We start from the raw sequence: 16,072 nt of genomic DNA on the forward strand, positions 1-16,072 counted from the left end.
TACTCAAATTTATCAGGATCTAAAATTTAATTTAAACTAAAATTATATTAAAAAAATTTATATAAATTTTTTATTAGTATTGTGAGTTTGTTTTATAAACTTAATTTTTAATATTAATAAGAAATAGCATTCCAATTAAATTCATATTAAACTATTTATATATGTATATTTAATTTAATTTTATGAAATAAATAACATAATTTCTTTTTAATTTTTTACAAGCTGACAACAAAAGGCGCTACACTTTCAAATCTTATTTTTCTATTTAGAGGACAACCCAATAGAGGCTGACCTGTTTTCATGGTTTTGGATTAATTTTGTCTCGACTTTCATATATTTCTATAGTTTTTTTATTGACTAAATATATAGTTCCTCAACTAAATACCGTTCATCAAGAACCTTAGAACATTGATATATCAACGTTTTATCATTGTAAGCATTCATTTGACACACTCAAATTCTCTTCATCTCTCTTTTTTCTTTGACAACAATCACTTATTACATTCTTCATTTCTCTCTCTTCTAATCTGGTCTTCGTAGATATATATGAGATTCTGAATGTTCTCAAGGGTTTCCTTGAACATCATTAGTGGGCTCTGTACGTGCAAAGGTCTCCAAATCCCATGTACTCGTTATGTTCAATCTTTTGAATCATATGTACAACTCCTACTCCACCTGTGACCAAACAAAACCATTTTACACTTTTCTCATAAAATGGCACAAACACACTCTACAAATAGAACCATCTTGCACTTACCTAGTAAAACTGCACTAACACAGAGTGTGAAGGTTAGGATGAAAATGATCACAGATGCTCTTCCTAGTATGGCAATGGCCTTTTTCACTAAATGCTGTCCAACAAGTGCTGCACCAGTGGCTATGCTTACGAAGAAAAGAGCTGCAACATGATATCCAAAGTTCAACATCGAAATTTTCACTGGAACAAGTTAGTGTTTTCTTAACTCATGAATAAACTAATTTTATGTTATAGATAATTTGATTAACTTTTTTCTAATTATCTGGTAGAAATGTTATGGAAAGAGTAGTGTGTGTTCATTCAAACTTACCATAAGGAACGGGGAAACGTTTGAGAAGGTAATATTCCACCACTGCCATAGAGGCAGAAAAAGCCATCACCAAAGTGGATGTAGCACTTGCAACCTGTGTGGAAAATTCCTCAGTTAGAGTGAATTCCAAGTAAAATCTGCATAGAGTTTAAGGCAAATAAAAGGGTACCTGAGGAGGAATTCCTAGACCAAGGAAAAGGGGTCCCAAGATGAATCCTCCACCAAGGCCTAGCAAACCAGCAATCATGCCAGCAAGTGTGCCACAAGCACAGAATAGAACCAACTGCAGCACACAAAAATTTGGTTGTTGATCTCCCTTGGATGCTATGATTCTCTTCCCTTTGTATAGACGCACAGCCTCATATGAACTCATTCCTACAGCTATGGGAACCTGAAAGTAAATATATAAGTAAAATGGTCAGCAACCACCATTATAATGATCTTGATGGTTCATTAAATTCTCCTAGGGTAGTTTATACCTGAAGTAGATTCATTAGCCAATATAACCGTGAGCAAGTTGTTGTGTGTTTCTGTTGATTTCAAAACAGAGGCATCTGTTATCATCATATTATGTTTACCAATGCACAGAAAATGAAAAACTCAAAGTTTGAGTCATGGATACCAACTTTTGCAATCTCTAATCCAAGAATCATGATCCATCCAGAAAAAAGAAGTCCAAGTTCCTTCCAACGAATGTTCTCAACTAGAGAAACCTGCATGACAATTTCAGATTTCAATAGAGAGAATAGATGTTGAACATATATGGAATCAATAACTTTCAGTATTTTGGACAACCTTTTTCTTTGGTTCATTAATATCTTTGGCAGGGTCTTCTGTTTGAATATAATGTGCAGCATCTTCAGGAGTTCCAACGTCTGATTAGATAAAATAAAAAAATAGCATAACATGTCTGATAAACAGTTATATATACAGAAAGTTAGAATGGAAATAGTATCAAACAGCTTACCTTCAATCCGTGAATTCTTCTTAGCTTCCTGGAATCATAACATGAATGCATGAACGAGCATCAGAAACTTGAAAGAAATTTAAAACATAAAGAGGGTGATGTTTAAGGAAGCAATTAATTAACCTTCTTCATGATGGTTTCTTTCTTCCATGTATCCACACCCTTCAAGAAGGATTTAATTGAAATGCCTGTTTAACATTCAGATTACATCAGAGTAAAGAAATTAACGGAGCAAATCAAGAGTGTCTAAATTTTGAAGCTTGATCAGTAATTCTTACCAACGAAAAATATTATTAGCAAAACTGTTAGCATCCACTCAGGAAAAATAACATTGAAAGCAACTCCAATACTGATTCCAAGCATCAACATGGGTTGAAAGAGAAGTGCTAAGTCATAATCAATCACAGGCAAATCAAGTGTGGGGTGTCTCTGCCTCAAATTGTAGAAAACTGTTGCTGTTGCTCCACCAGTAATCATGCCTAGTTCATCAAACAATCAGATTCCATTCGTGTGTAAGTTTCCAAAGAACAACATTCAAATTCAAAATGAACAGTGAATGATTTGTAGTATAAATTACTTTTGGTGTAAAAGAAGTTTATAATTATTTTTGTATAATTTTAAAATATAGTTAAAAATAAAATAGAAATAAGGATGTTTATATAAATATAAAAAAATGTTATTGTATATTGTAGTAAATTATTGATAATTCAATTTTTTTTTCTCAAATATGACTGCTTTCTCTTTCATGTTCATGATAATCACTCTTGCCTCACAAATTATATTCTGATTAGAATAAATTTTTTCAAACGTTGTGTTTTTTTTTTTTCCTGATAATATTATATTCATATTAAATTAATTAAGCGTACAATTGACTTCTAAAATTACCGAAAAAAAATTCTATTGCATAGCCATAAAAACTATTAATGAGAAATATTAACATATAAACTATACGAATATACACATACATGAAAAAAATCAAGTTATATTTTAAAAAATAAATTTAAATTATTTCCATAGTTTATTTTCTTTTAATCAAACAATCAAATATGAATTACCTATTACGATCGTCAAAAACATGAGATTGGATTAGATGAAGAAAAATAATTCTTACAAAACCATTTGCAAAACATATATAGTGTCATTATTGGAAAAATAAAAAATAACGAATTTAAATATTTTTAGCGACTAAACCAAAAAGAATATAAATTTTTTTCTATGTATGTTAATTAATATACACTTGTATTTTTTTATTTATTATAATAAAAAAATTGCTTTATACATATTTTGTGTGTCAATACGTGATATCAGAATAAAAAAAAGAAGTTACATTAAGTATTATCATGATCTAAATCAGGCTAAAAGCAAGAACTACAAAATGGACCTGAAAAAGATAAAAAGTAAAGAGAAAACAGTAACTCCAACAAAGAACGAGATATATTGTTTAATCATCACCAACTCATTATTATTAATTATAATTGAACATTTTTTTACTAGTTGTTTTAGGACTGCAAAAGAATTAAGAGTCATATAACAGATGAAATGAAAACTGGAAAACGATATTTTAATTAAAAATGTATGCATTCATAAAGACATATAGTCGTAAGGTCTCAAAGCAAAATAAATTATTCATAACATTATACAAAGGACATGTTTCATTAAAATATTGGCACTTAGATTTGGACAATGAAATCAACCTAGTACCACTCCCACATGTTTGGTATCAATGTCCTACACATATCTAATTAACCCATCCCAAATGCTATATTAATTTTTTTTATACAAATACTACCTTTATAATTATACATTTTCCAAAAAATTTATTCTTTTTGTTGTTTATATTTTTTAAAATTTTAAGATAGAAATTTTGTTAAATGATAGGCCAAAAGTATATTATAAAATTGAATTAAACTTAAAGTTTAGTTTTTATATAAGTTATAAATTAGAATCTATATATCTTCTCAATATTTATCTTTATTAAACATCTCATTTCATTTATTATCGGTACCGGATTATATATAAGTCTAAATTTTGGTGAAATTAATTAGATTTAAAGATTTAATTTATTAAAAAAGATTGAGAAAATTATATATATATATATATATATATATATATATATATATATATATATATATATATATATATATATATATATATATATATATATATATATATATATATATATATATATATATATATATAAGCGGAAGTTCTTACATTTTGAAATTGCTGTTGCTGATTTTTGATCAAATCCAACAATAAGAGTAAGCATGGGCACAAAGATACCACCCCCACCAACACCTCCAACAGTTCCAAATGCTGATCCTAGGAATCCAACTATGCTTCCTACTATTATTCTCCATCCAAATTTCATACTCTGCAAAAACAAAACAATGAAAACCATTTTACAAGGTTAATCCATCTCATCCAGCTTAATGCAAAAGCCAATATCACACATGCATGCATGCATGCATGCATGCGTGGACTGAAAAAATTTGAACATTCTTTCTTACCGGCCAATGGTGCTTGTAAAATGCTTTAGCATGATAATCAACCCCTATAGTTCCATTTGATGGTGTTTTGTTCTCTGCATTATTCTGATGAGAAGGAGCAGCCGAGACCGAAACAAGAAGAACAAAAGCAATGAGAGCCTTTGCAGCAACCCATTTCACAGCCATCGATTACTCTCTTCAGACAGACAAGTTTTCTGAGCTCAAAATCTTAGTCCTTTTAGAACTAAGATGCTGCTATGTACTTGCTTAAAAATGAAACCACGAGGACCATATATATAGAAATTTTAAGAAAGCATTCGCTTTAAACAGGGCAGCTCGTACGGTAATATTGTCGATAATGGATTTTAGTATTCAATCAAAATTTAGGTACAAGAAAAGAACATCTTCGGTCAGAGTAGTATTGATAACAACATGGTCTCTATTCTCCGTGTCCATTGGTTTCTTTCATCTTTTATCTTTTATACAATTACACATACTTTTTTGGCTCTTTGTGTGGACAGTGTACTCCCACTATACTTTGGCCTAATAAACTGATTAGTGCTTCAAATATGCCACTTGCACTACGGTTTGTGGAGCTTCCAAAACCAAATTCAGATCAAGATTTTAAAATATTAATCTTTTCAAATAACCAGGAATTAAAAATTATACGTATTTATGTAAATGATCAGTGTTCGTACGCACCCTCTTTTTGAATATTCTTCACAATCCTTTGGTTTAATTAATTTATGGAAAACGTGTGTGTGATTTTATTTAAAAATTCGTACTACTTCAGAATATAATTGATCACAAAACAATTTATTTTGTCTGCGCAGAAAAAGAAACTATTTATTCTGTCAATACTGAAAACGTTTTACACAAACATTAATTGTACATATTCTATTCAAATTCTGATGCAGCTTTAAATTAAATACTTGTATTCTTAACACGCACTCCATAAAAGATTAATATCGAGAAGAGCTTCCCATTTTTCTATCTTTAACTTCTAACCCTGTAAGAGCAAAGATCTCCAAAACCCATGTTCTCCTTCTTTTCAATCCTTTTAATCAGGTTTGCTATGCCCACTCCTCCTGCAATTTTAAATAAATAAAATGTTAAGTCATTTGTAATTTATTACTAATTGGAAATATCAAAGCATAAGCATATGAATAATTTTTCTGTAATTTTTCTATAGTATATATGTATCACTATTGGTTGAATATAAAATGCATTTTTAAGTAATAAAAGTGTATCTTTATGGAAATCCATCGTGATGATGGTGTAAACACTTTTATCCTATCAGTATATTCCAACTGATTCCAAGTATTGAATGAATATATTATAGCATATCTTTTTCTCTCTGCAACTTAAAGCACGACAAGTTGTTGATATATAAGTGAATAAAATAAGATATGGGTAAACACCAGCCACTAGTTATTACTAACATTAGTATAGTTTATGAAGTACTGGTATGGTACTGCTGTCCTGAAAAGGAAGAAAGAATCCAAAGAAATCGTGCAAAAATGCACTTGCCTAGTGATATTCCACTCACAAAAACAGTGAGTGCAAGGATGAAAATTATCAGAGACGTTCTTCCCAGTATAGCAATCACCTTTCTCACCAAATGCTGCCCTACCAGTGCAGCAGCAGTGGCTACTGCTACAAAGTAAAGTGCTGCGGGAAAATCACACATTAAACCATTAAAAGCTGCATATATTTTCAAGTAATTTTTTACCACCTTTTATCAAGTAACTTTCTACTTTTCATTCTTATTTCATATTCACATGACTTCTTCATTTTTAACATAATTTTTTTTATGTTACATTGGTTATGCATGTTCTTTTTAGGGTTAAATATCTTATGTTAAATTTATTTGTTGTTTGTAGCACTCTCTTTAATTAGATTAGCAATCCCTTTCTTCTAACTTTTTCTTGGTTTTTGCATTTACTTCTTTTCCATATGTGTACTGTACAGAAAGATTTTGTCTATATCTACCTATGCGATTTAATTTCATCACTTTACCCTATTGGGGAAAATGAATGCTATGTAGAAAGATTTTACATCAATTATTCTTCCATTAAAAAAATGTTTAAATTAAGAAAATCATTAAAAAACAACTAATTCGGAAGATCAAAATAATTAATCACTACATATTAACTAACTTAGATATCTTTTTATAAACTAAAAAATTGTAATTAATTTGTTAATTAGAACAATATAAATTTTTATTTTTGATTGAGACTATTTTAGATATTCATAATTTTTTTATAAAATAATATCTAAGTTAACCTATTAATTTTTCTTGTCTCTAAAATTAGTTAATATTTAACAATTTTTTTAGTGATTCCATAAAAATATTATATATATATATATATATATATATATATATTAAACATACTCATTGTTTATATTATCATTATTGTTAGTACTATCATATCATATGTTAACAACTTTTTTTAACAATTTTTTGACAATAGATTATGTGTTACTATTTTATTGGTTCATATATTTAAAACGAACCAATCACGTAAACTATTGTAAAAAAAGTTGTTAAAAAAACATTTTACCTATTGTTATTAACCAATTAATGGTGATGATGGTGTGATGACTTTATTAAAGTACACATGCTTTGAACTACTGTTATTTCCTTTAACATGCAAGTGTTTGAATATGAATATTGATTAAGTGTATTATTATATAAATAAAAAGTCAATAAAGTGATGATGAAATGAAAGAGTAATGGAGTGGGCATGATATAATGGTTAAGTTATTGATAAGCCATATATATAAACATACCATAAGGAACAGGGAAGCGTTTGAGAAGGTAATATTCCACCACAGACATGGATGCAGAAAACGTCATGGCAAAAGTGGACGTAGCACTCGAGACCTAGCTGGGTGGAAAGTTGGTGGTGAATGAGAGTGAATTCCAAATGGAGCAAGATTAGCATACAAGATAAAACGTACCTGAGGAGGAATTCCTAGGCCAATGAAAAGTGGCCCCAAGATGAATCCTCCACCAAGACCAAGCAACCCACCAATTATACCAGCAATCAACCCACACGTACAATAAACCATTAACTTCCATACATGCAAACGTCTCTGTTCCTCACCCATTGATGCTATCACTCTCTTCCCTTTCTGCAGAAGCACGGCCTCGTAGAAACTTGTTCCCACCGTCACAGGGACCTGATATATACCATTTCGTCAGCCCATCAAAACCATAAAAACAAAACTTTTCTTTTCTCTATATACTTTATGATCACTGATTTCTACCTGCAGGAGATTCAATACCCAATATGGCGCTGAGCAATTTGTTGTGTAATTCTGTCTCAAAACCAAGGCAGTGTGTATGTATGTTAGCATACGGCAAAGTAGAAGTTCGATGTACTGTAAAAACAAATATAAAGAATACAAAAATTGTACCACATGAAATAATACATGTATGAATTTTTCGTAGAAGCTAATGAAACTATACATGTGCATAATTTGAATTTGAATGTTTGGGTTTGGTATGTTGGAAATTTTAGGATTCGCATCAACCTTTTGTTTAGTCTTTGGAAGTTATTAGTTTAATTTTAAAATTAAAATAGTTTTAGTATTTGAATTTTGTTGTTATTTATTTTATTTTGTTCTACGATGTTTTTATATGTTTATTCGTTTAAAAATATTTAGTTTAATTATTAACTTGGTTCATATGTTTAAATTTATTATTTATTTTTAATTTTTTAACTCAATTGAGATTTTTTTTTTTAAATGTGGATCTTTAAATTAAATCAACTTAATGTCATTTGCCAAGTATAATGTGTTAGGATCTAGGTTTTTTTATTTGTTTTTTCCTTTTATATTCTTTCCTTTCCCACCAGCTACTTTTACCATAGAACTACCAAAAACCTTCTTAAAAACTTCGTGTGCATCTCCACCCATCCAAATTTCAAGTAGGTAATGATTTACACACATCTAATAAACACATCTATTTCTAATTCAAGATATTGAACAATACATGAATCATAGAAATTCTAAGAGAGAAAGAAAGGAAAAAAAGATGGTAAAGAAGAGAGAAATAAAATAAAAAAGGATAATGGAAGTGAATGGTAAAAAAGGGAAGGAGAAAGGAAAAATGGATTAAGAGGGAGAAAAGTGGGAGGTAGAAGAAGGTGGAGAGAGGAAACAAAAAGAAAAAAAAAACAGATAGGTTCTAAAACTGCCAAGTGATACCTTGTACATGACGTACAGGTAATTTAAGAGAATCAACTACCTTAACATTTAAAAAACATAAAAACTCAACTAAGTAAAAAAATATATAAGAACATAAGTATGTCATAGACTTAAATATAGGACAAATTAAATAATTAAAGTAAAAAATCACTCATTTTATTTTTTTTATTTATTTACAGGAAGAGATATGTTATTTGACAATAATGATGGATGGATTTGGTATAGAAGAAATTAAAATAAGATAATAATAAGTTGACACTCATAACGCACTTTTTATAATGAAAAGTGAAAATTAAAAGTGTGTTAAAGTAATTTTTTTCAATAAAATACTCCTGATGCAATACCGTCCATCATGTACCAGATAAACATAAAAGGAAAGAAAAATTAAGCAAAGGGAAACAAAATTTTTCTATATTTTAGAAATGGAACACGAGTTGATAAAAAAAAATGATCTTTAATTCATAAATTTGTAAGTCTTACTCAACTCATTCTATTTATTGGACAATTCAATTGGAGAAATAATTGAGAGATTTTGACCAATGGGTAGTTAACAACGCAAGAGAGGTGTGTGATATTCTTCAACTTGTTCATATTTGAGACTTCTTCACATATTTGTACTTTAACTTTTATATAGACAAACTTACAAGATTATCTAACTTAAATAATCAACTTATTGTGTTTCTTAAAAGTATAAATACATAACAACAGTAAACTTTTTTTATAAAGATCATTTGGAAAATTCGAATTAACACTGTTTCTAATAATTAATTCCGATTCTTCAAAACATAATACAATATTTGATTTTTTTTATGTATTTAAGAATTCTCTTAATAGTACTCAAGTACTCTTCATTAAAAAATTTCATAAATCTACTAACCTCTTTATTGTTTGTGCAATTTACAATCTTGTACAAATCCTGACTTAAGTAAGGCTTTTTACCATTGATGCATGTGATATTTAAGACATTTACATCCTCTCTTATTTATTATGACTTATACTCAATGATGACTTATAAATGATAAAAAGTGGGATAGAAATTTTCACTTAAATACATTGCATGTTGAGGCATTACAAAGACTTTTAGTAAGTAATTTTTAAGAAAGTCAAACCTTCCATTTTATCCTGACAAGACTTTTAGTAAATAATTTTTAAGAAAGTCAAACCTTTCATTTTATCTTGACAAATTTGCATTTCTATAATCTTATTTGTTGGTATTAAGTATGTCATATCAAATTCTCTAACTACATATGTGTTTAATCCGGATTTAAATTTTGTTGGAAGCAATTATCATGTCATTTTCGTACAATAAAAAAGATATGATAACCAAAATTAAGAACGAGGAAATCAAATATATTGTACCAACAATTATGCATTACTTTAATAGTATATAGATTTGATTAACCTATAAATTAAGTTTTTTTTTTCTTTAAAGTCTTGTGGTTGGAATGATCACATACACAAACACATGCATGCACACATGTCTTGTGTCTGTTAAGCTTTAATTTCCTCGTGTATCATTTTCAAACATAGATAATCATCTAAGCCACTCAACATAGAAAATATTTTCTTTCTTCATTTTGAACACAATACATCATTACTTGTCATAATGTAATGTAATGTGAGTGTCAAGATAATTTAAATTTATCTCATTTTGGTTTTCATAGTCTTCTATTATTGAACTCATTTGCCTCTTTTTCTTTTTATTGTTTCTTTGAATCAAAAGGAACGTCTCAAGACTTATTTTTTTTGTCTACTCTATACCAATGTCCTTTATAAAGTTAATATTCTTTTTTTTATTTTTCCAGTTCATTTCTACTAATATTATTAAATATGACAAAAATATCAATATATAGATATCCATGGATAAAATCCGCTGTGAGTAGCAAGTATACATGCGGATAATGAGTAATTAATAATTTAAAACATGCTTCTAAACATATGGTATGAATACCATACTACCCATGCAAGCATCCATTGCCAGTAAAAAAATTAAAATTAAAATTTAATTTATATTTTAGTAGTTTAATTTAATTTACATTTTGTAAATTTTTGTACTTTTTATGTAGATTTGAAAGTACTTTTTAAATGAGTATCTAGTAGGTAATAGGACGAATAACAGATTGGGTGCTCTTGCAGATCGGCTAACATTGTGTTTAAGTGTATATATATGAAACAGAAAAATATTCACTAATCCTTTTTTAATCCTCTGATTCATTTGAACAATTCAATTAGATATGTGATTCTTATTTGATGTAATTAAGTTCTTTAATTTTAAAAAATAGTTCTTGTTAGGTCTATTAGAATGATGTTAATGTTATGTCTGTACGTGTCAATTCGTAATATTTTCAATTTTTTTTGTTTTTTTTTTATGTTTCAAGACAGTGTTAGTTTTTATATTTAAAATTTTGACTTAATTAAGTTTAATTTAAAAAAAAAATTGAAGTAATGTTATCCTTTCAAAATAGATGAAATGAATAATTAAATTAATTAGAACTTATATACACATTATATATACTTTAAAATGATAAAACTTAATGATACATATTATAATGATAAAAATGACAAGCCCAAGGAAAAATTAAATTTAAAACTTAAAAATTGAACAATAGAAATTGAAGTAACCACGTGAGTTGAAAATTTATACGTATAAACATTTGTAATTTGGATTTGAACAATTTTGCTGGTTAAAATTTTCAAAACATTATTTAGGTTTAAATAATAATATAAAATTGTCACTTAAATTTAGGAAGTTTATCTTAATTTTAAGACGGAGATAGTTTTGGCATTTAAATGTTGTGTTATCCTTTTATTCTACAAGAAAAATATTCATAAAGCCATTCACATAATACATCTCTTCTTGCTTCAAAAATATGTTTCTCAAAAAAACACGACACTAACCTTTCCTATCTGCAATGCAAGTATGAAGATCCACACCGATACAAGAATTCCAAGTTCCTTCCAACAAACGTTTTCAATAACAGAAACCTGCACAGAAGTTTAGATTTATCAGAAACAACAGATGTTGTACATCAAAACACTAGCAGCAACTTTTTACTACCTTTTTCCTCGTTTGATTGGTATTTATATGACTTTCTGTCTGAGGATGATCAGCATTACTGGTTCCTGCAGTATCTGATAAAACTAAAAGTTAGCGTAACATATGTTTGATAATGTTCTCTCCTTTAACCAGTAACTAAAAGAACATATAGCAGAAAACAATATAAATCCACTTACCAATTAACCTTACGTTCTGTCTGGCTTCCTGAAATATGTAATAAACCAAAACAGCAAAAAAATGTAAAAGAAAAACGATTCAGTACACAATAGAAAAAGATGAGCTATGCGTGTTGAAACAACCTTCTTAAGAATGGTTTCTTTTTTCCATGTTTGAACACCCTTAAGGAATGCATTGACTGAAAGGCCTGTTTGACATGCAGACTGTATACATGAGAAGGCAAGCAAAGAAAACAAGATTGATGAATTTAGAAGGAATATCGGTACCTACCAATGAAAACTACAATTAACAAAGCTGTGACCAACCAGTCAGGAAAAATGACATTGAAAGCAACACCAATACTGATTCCAAGCATCAACATTGGTTGAAAGAGAAGTGCTAGGTCATAGTCGATCACAGGCATGTCAAGAGTTGGGTGCCTTTGCTTCAGATTGTAGAAAACAGTTGCTGCTGCTCCGCCCGTAATCATGCCTTAATCAACCAAACAATACAATTTTTAATTATAATATTGTATTAAATATGCATTCTATTATTTTATTGCTAATGAGTTAGGCTAATAGTATTTCGTATTTATAGTTGAACATGTTTATTTAATTAAGACTATTTAGGATTATGAAGTGTTTGAGTATTACCTTTATTTACCACTTTCTTAATTTTGAATATTTATAACTTTTACAGTATAAGTTGGAGATATTAAATTTTGTGCGCTTGTGTGTCGTTTATGAAGATAAGTTTTCTTTTAAATTTTAAACTTCATTAATGTGTATATATTTTGTTATCTTTTTTTATAATTTTATGTTCGATACTTTTTTCAGATTTGCAAAGGTTCTCTTTTTTCAATTTTTTCTTTTTTATATTTTTATTATTGGAACTCCTAAACACTGACATAAAACAATTTAAATTAGACTCTCAATTTCTTCCTCTCACAATTTCTCCTCCCCTCGTCCCCCTTCTCATTTTCTTTCTTTCTTTCGGAATAGTAATTATTGCACGCATTTTTTGGAGGTTGTTTTTCTCATCTAAATTGTGAAAGTTTGGTTTTTTCTTATTACATTAGGGATGCAAATATATTATTAAGATAGATATTCAATTACGACAGTGTACGAATGTTTTTGTAACAGTTGTTGTTTTGTTTTTGTTTTACTATTTACGATTTTTTTTTATCCACTTTGTTGTATGTATTTTATTTTATTGTGTGTTTTTATTATTCACCCAATTTTTTAAAAATTATTAAAAATAGTTAAAAATTAATTTTTAGTTGTAGTATTTTTTTTAATATATCTTTGATTGTAGAGTTCTTATATTTAATAGATTAATGAGTTAAAAAATTTGGTGAAGAAAAACTTTAAATGAGTGATATGGCTATGATGAATCACTTATCATCTAAGAATTTGTTTATTTTGGAATGTAGAGCTCGGTTTTATTCTTAAAAATATTTTGAAAGGTGAAATGAGAAAAAAAATATTTAAATTGTGATAGAATATTATTGGTTGTAGTAGAAACAATTATAATTGTTTTTTTTTTTAGATTTTGGTTTTAAACCAAAACTAATTAAATTTAAAACAAAATAAAAAATTTACATCAAACCTTACTAAGTGCAACCTAAATTTATGTTGTCAATACATGGTCTTATGTAAACTTAGTCGGTTACGTAAATTTAGGTTACTTACTTCTACATTAAACTTCTAGTACATTTCTGTAGTATTCAACTTTATTGATTTAAGTCGAACCAATCTCTTGTTAATTAAATTGGTTTAACTTATATCATATAAAAGAATTGATGAACTAATCCAAATTAATTAGTTTTACTTTTATATTTCTTTGAAGTCCGTGAATACGAACCAGTGAGCAGGAGAAAAAGAAAACTAACCAGTGAGAATTTCTAAAAACCCTTATAGCCTGCTAATCACTTAAGAAATCCAACCTTTGAGTTTAATATAAGCTACATAGGTTATAAAAGTCTCAGTATGTGGGAGGGTTTTTTATATTAAGGTAGATTTATTTATTATATTTGGTAGAAATTTATTAATGCACTTATTAGTCGTCACACTTAGAAAAAATAATAATAAAGAATTATAACGAAATAAAGCTGTTTAATGTTCCAAAATTTTTATTATGCATTCACACATGAGAAGACAGCTTCTTTTGGGATAAAAAATTATGTAATAACAAGGGTCTGTATTATTAATATTTGAAGCTTTATTCGTGTATACATGCAAAAAAAAAATTACTTCAAATAATTTCAATTTCGATGTAAATCATAGATCTGTATTTAATTTCTCTTGTGATGAAACATTTAAAAAAATTGAATTTCAAAAGTAAAAGTAATTAATTTTTCCCCCAAACTTTTATCATATATAGTACTTGCACACCAAAACATGCAAATTGAATCTCTAGTTAAAAAGTTGGCATTGAGTATGGAGTAAGGAAGCAACCCACATGCCATGAATCTCAGAACCCATTGAACAAGTTTTAGAGAATTGGAAAATACTTTCACAAACATAAAATTTATTTTTTTATAACCATTTTATTTTTATAATATATATCAAATTTATGCATAAATAATGTGTGTCATCTTATTACTATATGCATTCACACATGCAAAGAAAATTATGTAACAAGGGTCTGTATTATTAATATTTGAAGCTTTGTATTCATGTATACAAGCAAAAAAAAATTACTTCAAATAATTTCAATTTCGATTTAAATCATAGATCTGTATTTAATTTCTCTTGTGATGAAACATTTAAAAAAAATGAAGTTCAAAAGTAAAAGTAATTAATAAACTCTTATCATATATAGTACTTGCAAATCAAAACATGCAAATTGAATCTCTAGTTAAAAAGTTGGCATTGAGTATGGAGTAAGGAAGCAACCCACATGCCATGAATCTCATAACCCATTGAACAAGTTTTAGAGAATTGGAAAATACTTTCACAAGCATAAATTTTTTTTTATACCCTTTTTATTTTTATAATATATATCAAATTTATGCATAAATGTGTGTCATCTTATTACTATTAAAAAACAGAAATTCTTAAATAAATAAAAAATAATAGTAATTCTTACATTTTGATATTGCTGTTGCTGATTTTGCATCAAATCCAACAATTAGGGTAAGCATGGGTACAAAGATGCCACCCCCTCCAACACCTCCCACAGTCCCAAATGCTGATCCTAGGAATCCAATTATGCTTCCCACCATTATTTTCCACCCAAATTTCATCCTCTACAACCAAAAACAAAACATCACAAAACATAATCACAATTCAATCTCCTTAATATGCAAACACTAAACAACTATTAACAAGTTTTTTAGTTTCTGTTACTGAAAATATACAAGTTTTTATGACAGAAAAACTCTAAAAAACTATGTAAGAAAATTTCTTAAGAGACTCTTACCGGCCAAGTGTGCTTGTAAAAAACTTTAGCATCGTGATCATTAGTCTGAACCCTTTTCGTAACATGGATTTCTGATGAGACTGTTTTCTGATCTGTGTTCTGATGAGAAGATGTAACATAAAGTGAAAGAAGAAGAAGAAGAAAAACTATGAGAACCCTATCAGGAACCCATTTCATAGCCTTCATACTACAAAGAGCAGTTTCCAAAACTATGACTTTCTTTTATATAAATGTTGCTTCAAGATACAGAGAAACTCGCCAATCGTTGATGCTGCTATGTGCTTAACCGAAAATTTGGACCAAGAAAATGAAATCTACAGTTAGGGTTAACGTGAATGTGTTTTTCTGTTCATTTATCACATATCATGAACCCCTAAGCTTCTTCACCACACTTATATCATTATTATTGTTATTAGCATTATCATCATGTGATTTGACGTTTTGCAGAAAAAAAAAACTATTATTTCTCATTATATTAAATACTTTTTTAATTTATCACATTTTATTTGTATATCATGGCTCACTTCTCCTGAAAGAGGAATGAGATTTAAAATAACCATGATAAAACAATAAATGGTTGATGTAGTTAAAGAAATGTTAAGAAAGTGTGCATTGATTATTTTTATGGATATATTATTTGCTTACATTTTTTTATATTATTTTTAAATGGTTTTCTTTACATTAAGATTGCATTACT

General features: G+C 28.2%; 2 protein-coding genes across 8 annotated transcripts; both read right to left on the reverse strand.

Annotated features, from left to right (window-relative positions):
- Nucleotides 1–253: 253 nt before the first annotated feature.
- LOC108334775 (sulfite exporter TauE/SafE family protein 3) lies at nt 254–4,802 on the reverse strand. The gene is made up of 12 exons (XM_052871967.1): nt 4,545–4,802; nt 4,249–4,408; nt 2,313–2,513; nt 2,158–2,222; nt 2,035–2,062; nt 1,863–1,942; nt 1,694–1,780; nt 1,547–1,597; nt 1,237–1,458; nt 1,068–1,161; nt 758–898; nt 254–675 (listed from the first exon to the last, which is right to left on the reverse strand). The coding sequence occupies exons 1-12, from the start codon at nt 4,707–4,709 to the stop codon at nt 587–589; spliced, it is 1,383 nt and encodes a 460-aa protein (XP_052727927.1). The 5' UTR covers nt 4,710–4,802; the 3' UTR covers nt 254–586.
- Nucleotides 4,803–5,354: 552 nt separating this feature from the next.
- Nucleotides 5,355–15,719, reverse strand: LOC108340042 (sulfite exporter TauE/SafE family protein 3). 7 transcript variants are annotated; one of them, XM_052871969.1, is made up of 12 exons: nt 15,376–15,719; nt 15,043–15,202; nt 12,244–12,444; nt 12,096–12,160; nt 11,973–12,000; nt 11,797–11,861; nt 11,637–11,723; nt 7,797–7,847; nt 7,488–7,709; nt 7,317–7,414; nt 5,966–6,194; nt 5,355–5,611 (listed from the first exon to the last, which is right to left on the reverse strand). In XM_052871969.1, the coding sequence occupies exons 1-12, from the start codon at nt 15,559–15,561 to the stop codon at nt 5,597–5,599; spliced, it is 1,407 nt and encodes a 468-aa protein (XP_052727929.1). In that variant the 5' UTR covers nt 15,562–15,719; the 3' UTR covers nt 5,355–5,596. The 7 variants fall into 7 exon arrangements, with proteins under 7 accessions (XP_052727929.1, XP_052727928.1, XP_052727930.1 ...); XM_052871968.1 differs by having other exon boundaries at nt 11,797–11,870; nt 15,376–15,718; XM_052871970.1 differs by having other exon boundaries at nt 7,317–7,410; nt 11,797–11,870; nt 15,376–15,713.
- Between the last annotated feature and the right edge of the window lie 353 nt (nt 15,720–16,072).

The sequence above is a fragment of the Vigna angularis genome, chromosome 1, assembly GCF_016808095.1.
Source record: "Vigna angularis cultivar LongXiaoDou No.4 chromosome 1, ASM1680809v1, whole genome shotgun sequence".
Classification (NCBI taxonomy): domain Eukaryota; kingdom Viridiplantae; phylum Streptophyta; class Magnoliopsida; order Fabales; family Fabaceae; genus Vigna; species Vigna angularis.

Coding starts and splice junctions, on each gene's coding strand:
- LOC108334775 (XM_052871967.1), bottom strand. CDS start 4,709: ATGGCTGTGAAATGGGTTGCTGCAAAGGCTCTCATTGCTTTTGTTCTT. Junction 1,598..1,693: donor TTGGATTAGAGATTGCAAAA/GTTGGTATCCAT, acceptor TGAAATCAACAG/AAACACACAACAACTTGCTC. Junction 1,162..1,236: donor GTCTAGGAATTCCTCCTCAG/GTACCCTTTTAT, acceptor TTTTCCACACAG/GTTGCAAGTGCTACATCCAC.
- LOC108340042 (XM_052871968.1), bottom strand. CDS start 15,561: ATGAAGGCTATGAAATGGGTTCCTGATAGGGTTCTCATAGTTTTTCTT. Junction 12,161..12,243: donor GTTAATTGTAGTTTTCATTG/GTAGGTACCGAT, acceptor CATGTCAAACAG/GCCTTTCAGTCAATGCATTC. Junction 11,871..11,972: donor ACAGAACGTAAGGTTAATTG/GTAAGTGGATTT, acceptor TAGTTTTATCAG/ATACTGCAGGAACCAGTAAT.